The sequence below is a fragment of the Notothenia rossii genome (genome assembly GCF_949606895.1).
Source record: "Notothenia rossii genome assembly, chromosome: 6".
Lineage (NCBI taxonomy): Eukaryota > Metazoa > Chordata > Actinopteri > Perciformes > Nototheniidae > Notothenia > Notothenia rossii.
In genome coordinates this window covers 40,125,881-40,142,787 of record NC_136909.1, presented here as the reverse complement: position 1 = coordinate 40,142,787, position 16,907 = coordinate 40,125,881, and the positions used below count along the sequence as shown (strand labels likewise).

The 16,907-nt window shown below is 41.0% G+C and overlaps 1 protein-coding gene across 1 annotated transcript in view; it reads right to left on the bottom strand.

The window, feature by feature from the left end:
• The window catches only part of nsmfb (NMDA receptor synaptonuclear signaling and neuronal migration factor b), a gene marked incomplete at its 5' end in the record, with an annotated part of 108,672 nt that extends 94,348 nt beyond the window's left edge, over positions 1-14,324 (bottom strand). Inside the window, 4 exons of the mRNA XM_079689890.1 lie at positions 5,548-5,620; positions 12,150-12,884; positions 13,844-13,905; positions 14,302-14,324. Of these exons, the coding sequence (XP_079546016.1) occupies positions 5,548-5,620; positions 12,150-12,884; positions 13,844-13,905; positions 14,302-14,324 (893 nt within the window). The remainder of the gene's footprint in view (positions 1-5,547; positions 5,621-12,149; positions 12,885-13,843; positions 13,906-14,301) is intronic.
• Positions 14,325-16,907: the final 2,583 nt, after the last annotated feature.

Below are 16,907 nucleotides of genomic sequence, written 5' to 3'. Positions count from 1 at the left end.
AAATCCATAAAAGCATTTAAATTAATATTGGGAGTCATGTCGTTACTTTGTTGAGAATGTGGCCATGTAATAAGCGGGATAATTTGCAGCGACTTGTTCCTTATGGGGAAAATAAAACCCTTCATCCAGATGAGGATCCCTCCGCTACACTTTGGGATCCTGATCGACCGACGAAGCTCCATTTAAAATATACATATCTTTGGTGAATTACTGAGTTTAGGCACGTTAATAACGTTTTAATGAAGTTGAATACAGTATATTCATATGTGTCAGTGATTACATGTCAATTCGGCGAACATAAACATAAATGATCGTGGTGAAGATGATGATTAAATTAGGATTAAAAATCGAGAGCCGGGCTGCATAACAAAATTATTTTGTTAAATAACAACATGGTGATGTTTTGTAAATGATTACATGTCTCTTATTTAGCACAGTAGTATGATATCCGTGACATATGGATCTTAACAAAGTTCCGCTGTACATCCAGCATACTGTATCTCACTTTATTTCACATGAGCTCCAGTGTGGAACCCCACTGCACCCCCTGGTGGATCAATGATCCATTGCAGCTGGCTTCATTATAATTACATTTATCTATCACGGGGGCGGTCTCAAGTCAAGCTGGAGTTTTTCCCTTGAGCGAGGGCAGATCACGTACCAATCACGGCCCTCGCGTTTCAAACTGTCTGAAATGAATCGCTACATCTGTATGGACGAGGGCTCTAGTTAGGTTCAGGGTCCATAATTGTTTAGTCTCACTGATAAATAATGTCGATTATTACACTGCGAATTAGTTAAAACCTTGAGAGTTCTTCAGAATTGGTTTGGCAACCGCTGTGTCAACTCGTGACACACCACCTGTCTTGTCAATTCTCCGGCCGTAACTCCAAATAAACCGTCAGTGCTTGCCATCAAAGCTCCAGCTCTCCTTGTCTCTCTCTGAGTCCTGTTTCCAATTGCTTCAGAAGTTTCCCCCACAATATCTATTAAATTATAGATCCTACAAATCCACTGGACGTAGATTCTAAAAGTACAATGTATACTTCTCACTAGAAATCTAATCAAAAAGCATTTCAATTGCCAAACTATCTTATAATTTAGGATTTTCCAGAGAGGGTTATTTGTGAATATACGACCCACCGGAGCGTTTGCAATCAACGGGAGCATCAACCCATATCCCGCAAACTGTTGTTTCTTAAACGACCACTAGAGGTGCTACACTTTAAAACGTGACTATAGGTCGTAATAAGCTGCTTAACAATCCACCTATTCGGTCGTTTTTTGTAGGAGGACAGGCTGTAATATCCGAAAAAGGTTAATGAGGGGTTTGGTTAGTGAGCAGCACAGGAACCACCAGAGGCAGAAGACATGTGGATATTCTCAAGTAGTGAGGCGCGCGCACACACACACACACACACACACACACACACACACACACACACACACACACACACACACACACACACACACACACACACAAGGACCACAATGCAAGATAGGGATCTACAGGAACAGACACTGAGGAGTAACCGGGAAACAGACCCTGCATACAGTATATGTTTTCAGTGAACAATATAATCACCAGCATTAGCCAATCAGCTCGTGCTAATTCTGAAAGGCTGTCATCTCCGAGTCTTGAGCATCATTACATCTCAGATTGACTTTTCGATCATTACCCGTCATTCTGCCTGTGTAAGCGTTGGTCAGCGTGGGGACAGTAATGGCTCTGACAGGATGTTAGACGTAATGAGGATCCTCTCTGACAACCTATGTCACAAAGAAGTGATGTCCTGCAGCCTCGCTCGGACTGACATCGGATTGACAAACCCTGGTCTAAGGTCAGAGGAATCAGTACTGCTTATTATCCAAAAGCCTCCGTAGCTCTGCCTCTGCAAGCCATCACAATGTTCTATCTCCCTGAAAAACCTTGCCATGTTAGAGGTGACTTTTCCCCCCATTTGCCTATAGGCGCTTTCACACCGGAGTACTTTTACCGGTACTTTCCCGTTTAGTTCCGATAGGGCCTGGAATCTTGCGTTCACACCAAAAGAGAACTTTGTTCAGAGAACTTTTACACCCATTTTTAGTGCCTGCTAGAGAGGTGGTACTATCCTGGGGGAGAAAAAAGTACCAATTTCTGATTGGCAGGGCGAATTGCAAACCACGGCCCGTAAAACTCTGAAAAGTTTTGTGAAGCCGCCATTGTATTTGTGGCATTAGAATTATTAGCATTAGCCCCGCGCAGCCAACGGAGATAGAATAACTTATGGCAACACAAAAGAAAACATAGGAGCGGTGGAGTGATGAGGAGGTGTCGGCGTTCTGGCGATTTACTTGGAAGGCTTCAGTAGAAGCAGCTGGGAGTCCCAGCAGCTTCTACTGAAGCCAATCCCCAACTCCGGGGACTTCCGGCCGGGGACTTCGGGTGGCAGTATACGCCGTAAAGTTGTTTGCGGCCTGCCAGTAAACCCAAAGCAGAAGAAGAAGAAGTGACGTCAGCGGCTTCATTTGCCTAATCTTCCCTCAGGGAACTTATTCCGGTGTGAACGCGATCCGTACTTAGTTCCATGGGGGTACTAAATGCTGGCACTAAGTGCTGGGCACTAAGTAGGGCAAAATACTTGGTGTGAAAGTGGCTATTGCCAGAAACTCCATCTTCCTCATTGGTACCATAAATCCATCCATCAGATATCCCGCCAAATTCGTACAGGAAAAAAAACGGTACTTGGTAAATTGACTTATATCTAAAGTAATGGTTTGGCATTAACCGAATCATAGGGCAGTACTTTTGTGATGTTAACACTAAAATGCTTCCAATTTGTAGCTGTGTAATAGTTTTATGAAATCCAACAGAAACGAGTGCCTGTTGATAGCAGCCATATAACAACCAAGAGTGTTTATATTCATTACAGCTTAGTGAGTTTTCTGGTGACACCTAACTCAGTAATCACAGCTGCCAGTTCAAACTCCCTTTGCTGCTTGAGAAAATATATTATTTGACATCATAAATCTTACATTTTTTAAACTACTTGGATTTAAAATGATTCATGTTTAGATTTATTTATTGCTTATCTGATTCTGGTTGTCTAGTTTGACGGACTCCTCTCTTTTATAATACTAATGCGACACTATTGTGAGATATAGTATGAAAATCTATTGTAACTAGTCCTATTCATCAGCTCCCTGCGTGACTAACTTTAGACGTAAGCACAATGGACGTGGTTTAGCTGGAAGCAATGCTTCTCTTTGACTGATAAGCTGTTCATGATAGTTGCATTAGCAGACAGCTTTAGGTTGACATTGACTGAGTGTCACTGTGAAATATATGGAAGACACTTCAACTGCCTCAACACTGCACTACATTTTGAGGTACTGAATATTATTAGGTATATTTTATGCTAGTTTATTCTTTGAATCCACTGTGTTCTGAATGCAGATGTATGTTTTTTCTCCACTACATTTATTTGACAGAATACGGCCTCTTTAAGTATTAAATCTGAGTATTTATTCTACCTCTGTCCCTATGGTAAGGTACCGCTTGAACGTAAAACTTCCAATAGCCATTCCAGCGGACACTGAATGTCAGGGGGTTAAGGACACAGCAGACTGAATAGCACAAAGCCACATGAGGAAAACAGTGTAAGATATGTTACCTAACTGAAAAACTGAGTGAGGAAGAGCAACAAGGAAGAACAGTGGGGGCGGTTGAAAGATTTACTCACGATATTCTTTAGTCGTGGTTTGGAAAGCCGCCATGTAGAGAGCATGGGAAGAAGAGAGGAAAAAATGAAAAAATAACTCAGCAACACAACCTATGAAATATTCCACTCACACACCAGAGAGCACTTTATTCTCACTTTACCAATGATACTCACCGTGAGTGGGAAACCCCTGACCTTTACTCTAAATGTCAGTAAATGAGAACAGAATCCTTATCAGTCTAATAAGGACATATATGTTGGAAATGAAGTACGCAAAGGAATAAGACAGATGATGATAATTGGAAAATCCCATCTGATTGGATCACTGTTTATAAGAGTGTAGATGAAGGACCCCAATTCTAATAGGGTGGTGTATGAATTAAATGAATCAGCATTTAACACTTCTGGTTCCCCCGTCTCAAAGTCAGCAATTTTCTTTTAATGGGTTTTTGGTTAGATGCCTAAAATAAGGTATGAGGATAACACAATCTTCTTTGTGTCATAGAAACAGTGGTTCCCAACAAGAGCCTAAATGAGACTGCCAAAAACCATCAAGCTGAACATTAGCAGCTTTAGTTTAGCAGTGGTGATGCAACCATGATATAGTTTGTTAATAGCCAAACGTAGTTTTTCACCTCTGTCGATTGCATTTACGCTTCAAAAATCTAAAAGTGGTGTTAATATGTGGAAACTATCCTACTTAACAAAACATCTACGCTTGTTCATCACAAAGTTTATTTTCTGCATTATTCCAACAATAAGGGAGCCTTGTAATACTAACTTCCGGGTGGGGCTCTTCAACTGCAACAAACCAAATAAGAGAAGTGCAAGACACTGCTCGTTCAAGATCTTTAATATAGGCTAGTGCTGGGTCTATATATCAGTCTGTCACTAATAGTGACACGAATAGACATAAACTGATGGACAAAGGGAGTAAAGACAGGAACTTAGCCTGAGAGAAAAGAGAGCGTGGGAGAGATGAGAGGATGATCATGGTGGGAGAGCTTTGTCTCTGTGTGAGGCTCATAATTATCAGATCTGGGTGAAAGGTGATAATTAACTAGTCACGATGAGTGGAGCTGTGTGTGTGTGTGTGTGTGTGTGTGTGTGTGTGTGTGTGTGTGTGTGTGTGTGTGTGTGTGTGTGTGTGTGTGTGTGTGTGTGTGTGTGTGTGTGTGTGTGTGTGTGTGTGTGTGTGTGTGTGTGTGTGTGTGTGTGTGTGTGTGTGTGTGTGTGTGTGTGTGTGTGTGTGTGTGTGTGTGTGTGTGTGTGTGTGTCTTGGTGTATGCATGCAACACAAATTCTCTACCATCTAACGTTGGTCAATCCCTATAGATTGTTGTCCGGAAGTGATGTTTGGATCTTCAATATGTTTGGATCTTCAATGGCATATCGTGTCAAAAGTACTTGAAATATCCATTCGACATCATTGTTTTTATCAGTGCAAAACGTACATATTAATACTGTTTATGTAATATATCAACTTGACCAGTTTTCAATTGAGTTCGAATTTGTTCTGAAAAAATGTAAATGTTCATGTTTGAAACTGCATGTTTTTTACTTTCTGTATTTGTAAAACCTAATGAAATGAAACATTAAATTACAAGTTTGTTATAAAGTAATTTAAGTGTCATCTGTCAATGACTTCCATAGCTCAGAGACAAACAAAGGGTTAATGACAGAAGCACTGGCTTCATGGTGAAAGCAACAAGTGAAAATGTTTTATAGTAGTAGACTACATTTGATTAGTGATAGTTGGAAAGAAAATGCTGTGTCATATCCTGCCAACACAGTAAGTCATGTGCAGAATGGGAGTGAAGGCGCAGGTCCAGGCCATACTCACGCCTGCATGGTGGTGGTGGCTGTCTGAAAGCTGAACATGTTCTCTTTGGGGAACCAGCTATTAAGATGTTCCTCTGCAAACACAGAAAACAAAAGCATGGCGTTGTATCAGCGAGTGTTCTATATAATTAGCAGAGGACGGTAGTAAATGCATGAGGACAAGAGACCGGAGAATGGGTGAAATAAACAGTAGCCAACAGGTGCACACGCGATACAACATCCCAAAACACGCTGCCGTTTGAAATAAGGTTGCAAATATAAATACACAAATGTGTCAAAACACATGCAAATGAAAAAACATCTTCACCAACCTGACAACACATGCACAGCATTACTAAAAGAGCTGCATAAACTAAACGCTGCAAGAAGTCCAAAACACGACGGAAACCAGGGGACACTAAAAAGTGATGCACTGGTACCGGAGCGCTGTTTGCTGTTCGGGGATCATTAAATTGGCAAACTGTCACAGCTGATGTGCTAGCTAGCTAACCAGCTTACCTAGTCATTTCAAATATACTGACAGAATACTTTTAACTATGAAACAGGTTAACCATTATAATCCCTGAACGTCACCAAGCGCTCCGGTCCCAGGTGTGTGCATCACCTCTTAGCAGGGGCGGATCTAGAAAAATATTCATGGGGTGGCAAGAGGGTGGCAGGAGAATTTGAGGGGTGGCATCCCCTGGTAGAAGTATATGCTGATTTAATCGCAGTCATATCAATTAATGTTAACTTGGAAAGCCACAATATTTATATTTTAACTCAATAACATTAGGTGAGATTATTGTGGCACATCAGTAAAGCCTTAAATATAAATATATAAGGTGGCAGACATAATTGAATGAATTTTAACTGAACAATAACTGAATGAGTTTGTCTCACTCTTAGACCAGTAGGGGTACCAAATCTATGCAGACTGCTGCTATAAGTATATTAATTAACTGTCTCGTCGATGTTTGTCTGAATGAATATGATACTATTAACAATCATATTATTCTTATCAGCTATCAATCACTTTTATGATTCACATATTCAGGGTTATTATTAAATAAACTATATTTTTTGGAGGAGTTAATGATGAATGTTCCTCAAGATGCTTGCTCACCCTCCTTCAAATTTGAAAGACAAGTAATTACTATCATATATAAAAGAATCAAAAGAACAGTTCAGCGCCCCACAACTTAATTGCAAACAGTTACAACCTTGACTTTACATCAGAAAGAACAAACATTAAAGAAGTGACTAACTGCATCAGTTAGGGTTAAAAAACTTGTATTCAGCTAAAACATATACACTTATCCAGTGGAAAGTCCTTACCTACTGGCCTAGTTAAATATAAGTGGTTACTTTTTTTGGCTGGGCCGTGTAGTTTTACACACCGTTTTATTTGACTTTCTCAGGACTTGAAACTGTTTTTTGGGGGCAGACCCCCACAAAGAAGAAAAATGTTATACAAGTAAGGTCATCATCTTAACAGTTTTTTATGCTCATCGAGTCATCTGTGAGCAGAGCATCAAGTTGGCATGCCTATTACAGCTGAATGTGGCGATTACCATCTTGTTCAACAAAACGCCTCACAAACTTATTAAGATTTAAAGCTATGCTGTGTTTTGATTCAATGCTGAGTACAGCCAAACTTGACAGTCTCTTCTCTGTCATAGTTGACCGCAAATACCTCATTCCTTCCGTCTACTTGGATCCGAATGCTTCTCGTTTTGCGCCGTCCCGTTCAAATGAAATCGCCGCCAATCATATTTCCACGCTCGCGCCAGGGCCGGGGGAGGGGTTACAAATCTTGCGTCTTGTGCTGCATTCACTTGCACTCGGACATTAGAGATGTTCTCTCGTAAATGTCCGATGAGCCACAACTTTTATTTCAAAAAAAAGCTGCTAAGTGGGGTGGCAGCTAGGGTGGCAAGACATTTTTCTGAGGTGGCAGCTGCCGCCCCGTGCCATCCCGTAGAACCGCCACTGCCTCTTAGTAGGGATGGGTATCGAGAACCGGTACTAAGTCAGTACCGGTACCTGATTGAACGGTATTGGTATACCGTTAAGCTGCTGGACAAATGGTGCTGCTATCGGTATAGAGAGGCGAAGTCCCGCCCATCTACTTCCAACCCATGGGACCCCGGAAGCGGAAAATTATACATTGAAGTCAATGGAGAGAGAAAAGTCATCTTTCGATCCCGTTTGAATTGTGCCACGAATGACACATATGATGTTTGTCAAATTAAAAGAACATTTTGCAAGTCAAAAAAAAAAAAATGTGTCGTAAAACTGTGAAGTTACACATTTTTTTGTGTGAAACCGCTCAGTGAACTACAGGTCTCTGGTCTCGCACAATACGCGTCACCATCACAAAGATGGCCGTCACGTTAGCAAATTTCACCTGTTTCTTTCAGAATGAGGTGAAAAAGTACAAAACGAGGTGAAAATCACTACAAGTCTGGGCATGTTGAGAGCTGTACATACACGAAAGGGGAGTTAGTCGATTCTGTAAGAGCCAGCATGCGGGACCGGCTTTACAAGGTTTCAGTGAGTAATATGAGTGCAATGTTTAAGGTTAATATCAGCTAGCTAACATTAGCTAACAAGGTACACTAACGTGTTTTGTTTTAGCAACTAGTTTTCTCCTTAAGAACTTCGTGGTCTCTGCTGTGGATAACATTAGTGTTCACAAGAACCAGATACACTCCCGTGTTTTGTTTTAGTTGCTTTTCAGATTGAAGCGGCCAGTTTTATATCGACTATATGTGTGATCTCCTTTTTACATCTCGTTGTGTCATTTGAGTTTATTTGCCTTGTGTAGATTCAAGGATTTTGGTTATCTTGTCAATTTGTTTGGTTATCTAGGCACAGCTGTGTGTGACTCCCTCTGGTACACTGGTAAGTGTTTTCCTAATGTAAAGAGCATTGATTAATTAATAAACTACACACTGACTCTAGATCCTGACCAAATCCTTTTTTGTTGATCAAATGTTTTTCAAAAATGTATTTTATATTAAATAACAGCTGCACTTCACAGACCGGAGTCTCTGCTACTGTGGACCACGAAGGAGGCGATCATCCCCATCCCCAAAGACCCTGCATGGCATGGAAATCTCCTCCTCCTGGAAAAATTCTACACCCAGCATATGCTCCCTGTGTTGGCCAGTAGAGAGGAGGACATTTAAATAAACATACTCTTAACACCCTCGGACTCTGCCTTGTGTTTCGTATGTGTGATAGGGTGTTATGCAGAGGGGAGGAAAACAGGACACAGCAGATTGGGATTGTGGTTGAGATGCTGAGCAGTTATTTAATTGTTGCGTGTAATTATTATTATACTGCGTGCTTCTTAGTTATTCCATCTTTTGCTAGGATCTGTATGTAACTCTATATTTACTTGTTATCTACCACACTTCCTTCTACATCATACACCATCATTATACATGGTGTATATAGGATATATATTTGTATATCTGTAAATTGTATAATTTTATTTGTGGTATTTGGGATTTCTCTTTTGTCCACTCAAATACACTTGCATATTCTGCTTTTCTCATCTGGCTCCCTGTCTGCTCGTCTACAATGAGACAATTATATAATTAATTACTAATAATCATTTAAACCTGTTATTACCAATATTTCACAAATTCTTCATGTAAACTTAAGAGCACAGCTGTATGTTGAGTATGTCAACTTTGCTTGGTTCATCTTACTGGGGGGTAGCTACATGGATGTCGGTGCAGTCCACAATAATTTTGCGGTTGAAGGCAGAATGAATTTATTATTGACTCAGAATGAAGCACAACTTCATGTCATACAATACATTGACTTTATTTGTAATTGTGTACAAAAATAAAGCATTGATTAGCAAGCAGGACCTGCAGGAACAGAGAATGGTGATGGATGGAGCTGGGAAGAGAGAAGAATAAAGAAAACAGATCAACTTTATTATCGGATATTAAAAATTCAATTTCAAAACAAGTTGCCGCTCCTACAGTTTTCTAGTATGTAAAGATGGTGTCACATGACCAATGCAAAATATCACACTCAATACATGTGTGTCTCTGGGGGGTGCATTGTGCCTTTGATGCATATAAATAATATACCATAACCAAATACTATTACATACAGTGGAAATCAGGTTGCCAGAGCAGGTCAGTCCAGTGTGCATGTTCCTTAGGGTCTCAGCAGTTACAGGTGAAGTAAAGAAAATAAAAGAGAAAAAGGTCAGTAACAACACTTTAAAGTAACAACAATGAATTCTCTCAGTAATCACTCAACTACTGTCTTTCCAACAAACAGATTGACTCACTCTCACTATCATCACAATGAAACACGTCCAGAAGAATGTCATGCAAAGCAGCCTGCCTTCCTTCCTTCCTTCGACTCTCCCTGAACTGCCTGATCTTTTAATGTTCAATGTTAAACATTTGTGCAGATAGCATTAAGTAGAAAAGATCGCTGATGCTAATGTGGCGTTAGCCTCCCTCCCGCCCCCTTAGCACCTGGTGGAGGGGGCGATAGGCTACTCTTCAAATGTTTCACAAAATACTTACCATCATGACTACTCTTACTGTTTAACATTTTGGTTTACTTCATGTTAAGGCTAATACAAATGACAAGGCTAAGTAATGTAATGTAATACTAACTAACATGCTCGCTACTAGCTAGGTAGCTAACTTGACTACATATATGTTCCATGCAAAACATGTATATTACCTGATATGTTTGGTCCAACGACTCCTGGTCCTTTCATCAGACGGGAAGCGATAGAACGAGCAAGTGGTATGATCACTTTTGTGATTACAATCTGGTACAAAGCACATGCATCTTGTAAAAGTGAATTTATTGGAGCAATCTCTTATATTTATTGGAGGGAATAAATCAGTCTTCTTCTTCTTCTTTGCTTTAATTGCGAGATCTTCTTCTTCTTCTTTGCTTTGCGAGTCGCAACTAGTCTTGGAGCATTATCGCCTATGACATCACTTACGCGACCCAGAGTGCATTTGCGATTTGTAGTCTTTCTAGTTGCGTATTTTTCATAGTCTTATATTTCAACAGTTTTACGACAAACTGTGACTTTTTTTACATGGAAATTATTGTTTAAGATTGACAAACATCATATGTGTCATTCGTGGCACAATTCAAACGGGATCAAAAGATAACTTTTCTCTCTCCATTAACTTCAATGTATAATTTTCCGCTTCCGGGGTCCCATGGACGCTCCCGGAAGGGGAGGGACTTCGCCTCTCTATATGAATTACGCTACTTCCGTAGTTTAAACGATTCTGGTTGGTTGGGAACCCTCATCCTGTGTGACGTATCCGGCTTGAGTACCACTGATTGGCCACTGTGAATGCCACTCGTCATCTCTCCTAAGAGCGCTCTGATTGTTGTGAGACTCCCGGTCCCGGGGGCAGACCATAGGGGCAGACGCAACATCTTGCTAGAAACAGCGTCTCAAGGCTTCTTAACATTTAACAACCTATTAATGATGCATACCCACTTAACGGGAAAAACTCAGCTAACAGACGATATTAACCATTTTACCTACACGGAACAGAAGTCCAACACCAAGAGTCTAAATCAACACAAGTAGCAAAACGGGATAACGGGGCTAACAGGGCTAACGGCTACTTTAGCACATAACTGGCAAAAGCGATCTTTTCTACGTCATTTTATCTGCACAAACAACATATCACATGAAAGCTGATAACATTGGTGTAAGTCTCATCACTGTACGACCAAAACTCACTGAACTAGCAGCCAGGAAAGAGCAAGAAAACATCTTCACTTTGCATAGCCATGGTGATAGTTATGTCTTACCTTTGCTGTTTTGTGATCAAAAGTTGTGTTTAAGGGCATAAAAACAGTTAATCCAATGTATCTGTGTAACTTTAAAATGATTACTGATAGTCCATCAATACAGTTATAACTAATAAACACAATATAATGGTTAGTCGACCGGAGTTTCCGGTTTAGGAGGTGTGCACTGCAAGCAGCGTCTCGTTTTAACTGAATAATGGTCATGTTTACATGGATTTATGAACTGCCCCTAATTACCGCCCCCCTTCCAGGACACAGTGTCAAACACACTCATACCTGCTTGGTATGACTTTGAAAAAGTTAAATTAAATAATTAATACAAATAAATTACGATAAAATGTCTGTTGTTTAATCTTCACATTTTGTAATCATGTCTATAATTTTGAGCACCAAATTATTGAAAAGTATCGGTAAGAGTATCGAAAAATACCGGTATGGATAAGCAGTATCGGTATCGATAAAATCCTAACGATACCCATCCCTACCTCTTAGTGTCCCCTGGTTTCTGTTGTGTTTTGAGCTTCTTGCAGCCTTTTTATTTTTTATACCACATCTTATAAACACACCGTGTTTCACTACTGTATTCAATACAAATTTGAGGTACACACTGAACAAATTTAAACATGAACTTTAATTAAATGTATTATGTCACTACATTTCACATAATTGTATTAGGTTTGCTTTCAACTAACTTAATACAATTATGTGAAATGCGGGAACATAAAACATTTAATTAAAGTCAACGTTTCAGTTTTATAAGTGCACATGAACCATGAACATTTTATCTACCCCGGTCCTCTGTGGAGGCTTTGTCCTCGCTGTACATCCTCTCCAGTTTCTTGCGGGACTTCCCTCCATCCCTCTGTGAGGTATCCAGGTCAAGGGAGGGCTGGCTCTGACACGGAGCCCGAATACAGGCAACGCAGTCTGCGGTGTCGTCCCGCGACCCGCCTCTCCTCATCCCCCAGTCCCGGATGTTATTGGTGCTCCCCGAGCTCTGCAGCGGCTGTGATATTGACGCCGAGCCTCCATGCTGCTGGCTAGCATGGTGGTGGTTGCTGCGGTGATAGCTACTGCTGTGATGGCTACCGCGGGCGGTGGAGGGGGGGGGCTGGCTGGTGCAGGATGGGTTGTGTTTTTCAGAGGCAGGGGCCTTCAGCACCTCCAGCTCCAGGCTCTCCTCACTGCCACGGCCCCCCAGGGTCATCCCTCCTTCCCTGGTGATTGTGTACACCCTGGCTGGCTTCACCACCACACTCTTCTGCGGGCCTTTGGCACCTGGTGGTTCCTCGGTGGAGAGACTGCGTTCAGTAGAGAGCCGGCGTTTGGAGGGGCTCGAAGGGGCTTGAGCTTGGAGGGTGTTGACCTGAGGCTGATGGTGAGCGCTAGGACTGGATTGTCTGCCCTGGTTGGGTTTGGCTTTGGGTAGGCAGTGGCTCTGAGGTGTCAGATTGTTGTTATGTAGGCGGCTGACAGCTGGAGACTCGCAGTCCTGGCTGGGGAAGGTGTCCGACAACAGATGATCTGCACAGGGAGAAAGCAAGCTGTCATGGGTACCTGAGGAAACAGGAGCAACCAAAACAGAACAGAACTTCCCGATCAAGACAAACAAAGCCAAATCACCCATGTTGCACCATGGGATTCATAGCTTTGGCAGCAGAGTGGTAAACATTCACGAGACAGAAAAGCTTTTGGGAGCATGAGGAGGTTGCCGAGTGAAAGAGAAGAGCGAGATAGAAAATATGAAAGATTTAGAAATGAACTGATTCCGAAAAACAAACAGAGCCACTTTGTGGATAAAGGCTCCTTCTCTCAGTCATGCCATCTGTGCTGTGGATAAACAAGTCGGTGAAATGCATGTTGTAGAGTGAAGCAGGGGTTTGACTCACATAACAAGGCCAATTATATGTCTTTTATCTCAATAAATGTTTGTATGTTTACTTTTACATTCGATTGGCATGGAATCCGACGCTAGCGATAATACTTAATCTGATGAGTTATGATGTTATGACATCTCTAATATAACTGACACTAACAACCAGCTAAATGCATTTTCCTGCAATTTTGTTGATTAAGTACAGTGGTTTTGGGTTGTAGGAATGGAATGCAAATGTACTCTGCAGCTCTTTGATCATTGTACTTCTACGAGTCAGGCTAAGAACATTGGCGGGACCAACTGAGGAGAAGGTTGGCTTTTTTAGATAACAAATACTTCCACATCATGTCGGCTGTACTTGCTGCTGTAGTAGTAACACTATGTTTTTGGTCTTCCTTCACACAAAAAACTGAAACGTTGAATTTATTTGAAAGCAATAATAATAAGTTGAACCTAATGATTTTTATTAAAACGGAATATTATTGCTTTCAACTAACCTAATACAGTTATGTGAATTCTCTTGACGTAATACATTTAATTCAAGTCAACGTTTCAGTTTTTTCAGTGTTGTTGATGTTCAGCTTAATTAATTAAGTGTTTCACCTACCTGCTCCGTTGTGGTTCTCTGGATGGGTGTTGGACAGGTATTCTCCAAATGCTCTGGCGGCTCTGTAGAGAAAAAGCAGGTGCAGCAGTTAAACCTGAGACACATTGCATAAGATTGTCTCACAAAGAGTCAAGGTTCTCTGCACATAAACTGTCAGCGTTAGTGTCATTGTTCTCAATTTATGCTCTGTACAGTGTGTTCTTATATGCTGACAGGCCCTGGGAAACAGAGCTACAGCTTGCCAGGAAATAAATACAGGCGTGAATACTTTGGCAGCGAGGAACTGGTGCTCAGACAATCTATGGGCAGGCTGTCTCGAGTAGAGAGGACTCTTCCATATAAAGATCCTCCTGCTATCACACTATCGCCAGGATTTACCAGGTTTCTTAAACATCTCAATGACCCTTTTTGAAAAAAACACAAGAGATGTAAATGCTGTCTTGTCCAAAGAAACGTACACAGCCACATTCATTTCCACCATTGGTGAACACAGTGTGCAATGTCTAGTGCATGTGCCCCAACCGACCTCTAAACTTTCCTGTAGTGTAGATAGAGATACTTCTTTGTTTTTTAATTGACCCAAATCGGGCCACTGCTAAGCACTAAGCCCTGGCACACTGGGCACCAAGAACAGGATTAATCAAATGTAAAAAGGAATTCCTTTATACTATCGTCAAGCAAAAGTATTTTTTACAAAGCGACACTGTTTCATCCTCTTTGAAAATGAAAAATGACACAGTTGGTGAATAACATTTATACTGTAATTTAGTTGTTTTGTTTGCTAACACATTCACTTTCCACTTGTCTTTCAATAATAACACTCTAAATGGTTGTGTTACTGACACAAAAATAAGTCAAATCTGAAAATTCGATTCTTGATAGTGCATTGAAGATTTTTCCTGCTGATACATCCACATACTACCCATGTCATAAACAATTTAGGCCACACACACACACACACACACACACACACACACACACACACACACACACACACACACACACACATACCCTCCCCCAGGGCATTTCAATGAGTTTCTCAATGGCCACATTGAAAGCTTGATATGCCACATTAGATATCAGTGTAATTCCTGCAGTCACCTCAGTTTTTAAATGCATTCATAAAGAAGACTTTTTAACACAAAACATGTCACACTGTGAGTCAGGGAGTTTGAGCACATGCATTATACATCCCTGCAGAACCCTGGCCACAGTGCAACCTGTTTCATACTACTGCATGTGTATAGCCATGAGACATGGTGAGAGGGAGGGAGGGGGGGTGATGACATGAGGGAGACATATTTACAAGACCAAAAATAGAAAGTAAGGATTGGTTGGGGAGTATGATGAAGAAATGGAGAATAACAAGTAAGAGGAGAGTGTATGACATATGATCCAGAAACACATATGACCTCCTTCAGTCTGAATGTAGTGGTGATGCACGGTATGGTGCAGAGTATATATGTCATGGTGGAGGGTACAGATGTAGAGGTGGTGCAGCAGGGTGTAGATATAGAGTTGGTTCGGGGTGCAGTAGGGGTGGTGCGTTGTGTAGACGAACAGGGTGTAGATATAGATTGGTGAAGCCTGTATATACAGAGATAGTGCAGGGTGTAGATATAGTGGTGGTGCAGGTGTCGATGGAGAAGTTGTGCAGGATACAGATACTGCATATGGTGCAGCATGTATAGAGGTGTTGTAGGATGGAGGTTTAAAGCAGGGGTGCCCAACCTTTTTTGAACCGAGAGCTTCTTTTAAAGTTGCCAGTCTGCCGAGATCTACCAGTCCAAATAGAGAGGCGTAGCCATTACTGACAGCCTACTACCAGGTAAATACACACTTCTACTTGTATAAAACTGACCTTTGTACGATTAATACTTCATAAAATACTGCAGATCCTTTATCTTACCTCTTTCTAATCTACACACATACAAGTATTTAACTGAAGTTACACAACAGTGTTGTTGATACAGAGTTGGAGTTTATTCACACGTCACATACTACAGTGGGTAATGTTTTCAAGAAACATTGAACAGTGCTGCCACATATGACACAGGAAAAAAAGAAAATATTCTGAACCATTATATAAAAATAGTGTTGCTAAAGTATAAATGAGGCTTACTAATAAGACCACTCAGATCTGAAGCTACACAGGAATCTGCTGCCAAAGTCCAATAAAAAAGACAAAATCAATAGAATCAAACCCTTTTTTTGTTGCATTTTATTATAAAAAGAAATGTTTTTAAAATAGGATGCAAGCAACACTAGTTTCTTAACCTGAATTGATAATAGACTATAATCAATTTTAGTTTGCATTCTTATACCATTTTGTACAATAATTATAATGAATAAGTTCAAACAAACTAAAACTTACAGCTGATTAATAACGGTATCTAACTTAAGTTTTTATTATATCAAAAACCTGTTGAAATGCTGTTATTTTTACTGGCCCCAAAAAGTGCGTCGGCAGCCTCCAGGAATGCTTCTTTCACAACTTTGCCGTCTTTGAAAGACTGCATGTGTTTCGCAAGAACGTGACTGACACGATAAGATGCTATGGTAGCAGCCTTGCTCTTGTTGTTGGGCCTGGTGAAAATGGACTGCTGTGAATTTAGCTGTCCTTTCAGGTCCCTCCCCTTTTGGGAGCGTAGGGCAGAATTAGGAGGGAATTCCGTCTCGTAGCGTTTGTGCACTGTTTTGAAATGCCGCTCCTAAATTACCCTTCTTCGATAAAGCCACCCTCACATTGCAGATGAGACAGATGGACTTTGAATTGGAATAGATACAAAAATAATCATCCTCCCACTCGGAGTGAAAATTATATATTTTGGGCTTTTTTGCTTCTGCCATAATTGCGGTCTTCTGGGTGTGCGGACTGTCACTCCTGTTGACACCAAGCGGCAAACTCTGAGGAAGAGCCGGGACGCCAATACGGAAGTGAAAGGAGCAATTTCCATAGACCCCCATGTTAAAATGCCCAACTTTACAGCATAAAAAAACATGTTTCTACCATAGACTGTATATATAAATGGACGTAGGGTCCGTGACGTCACCCATAGGATTC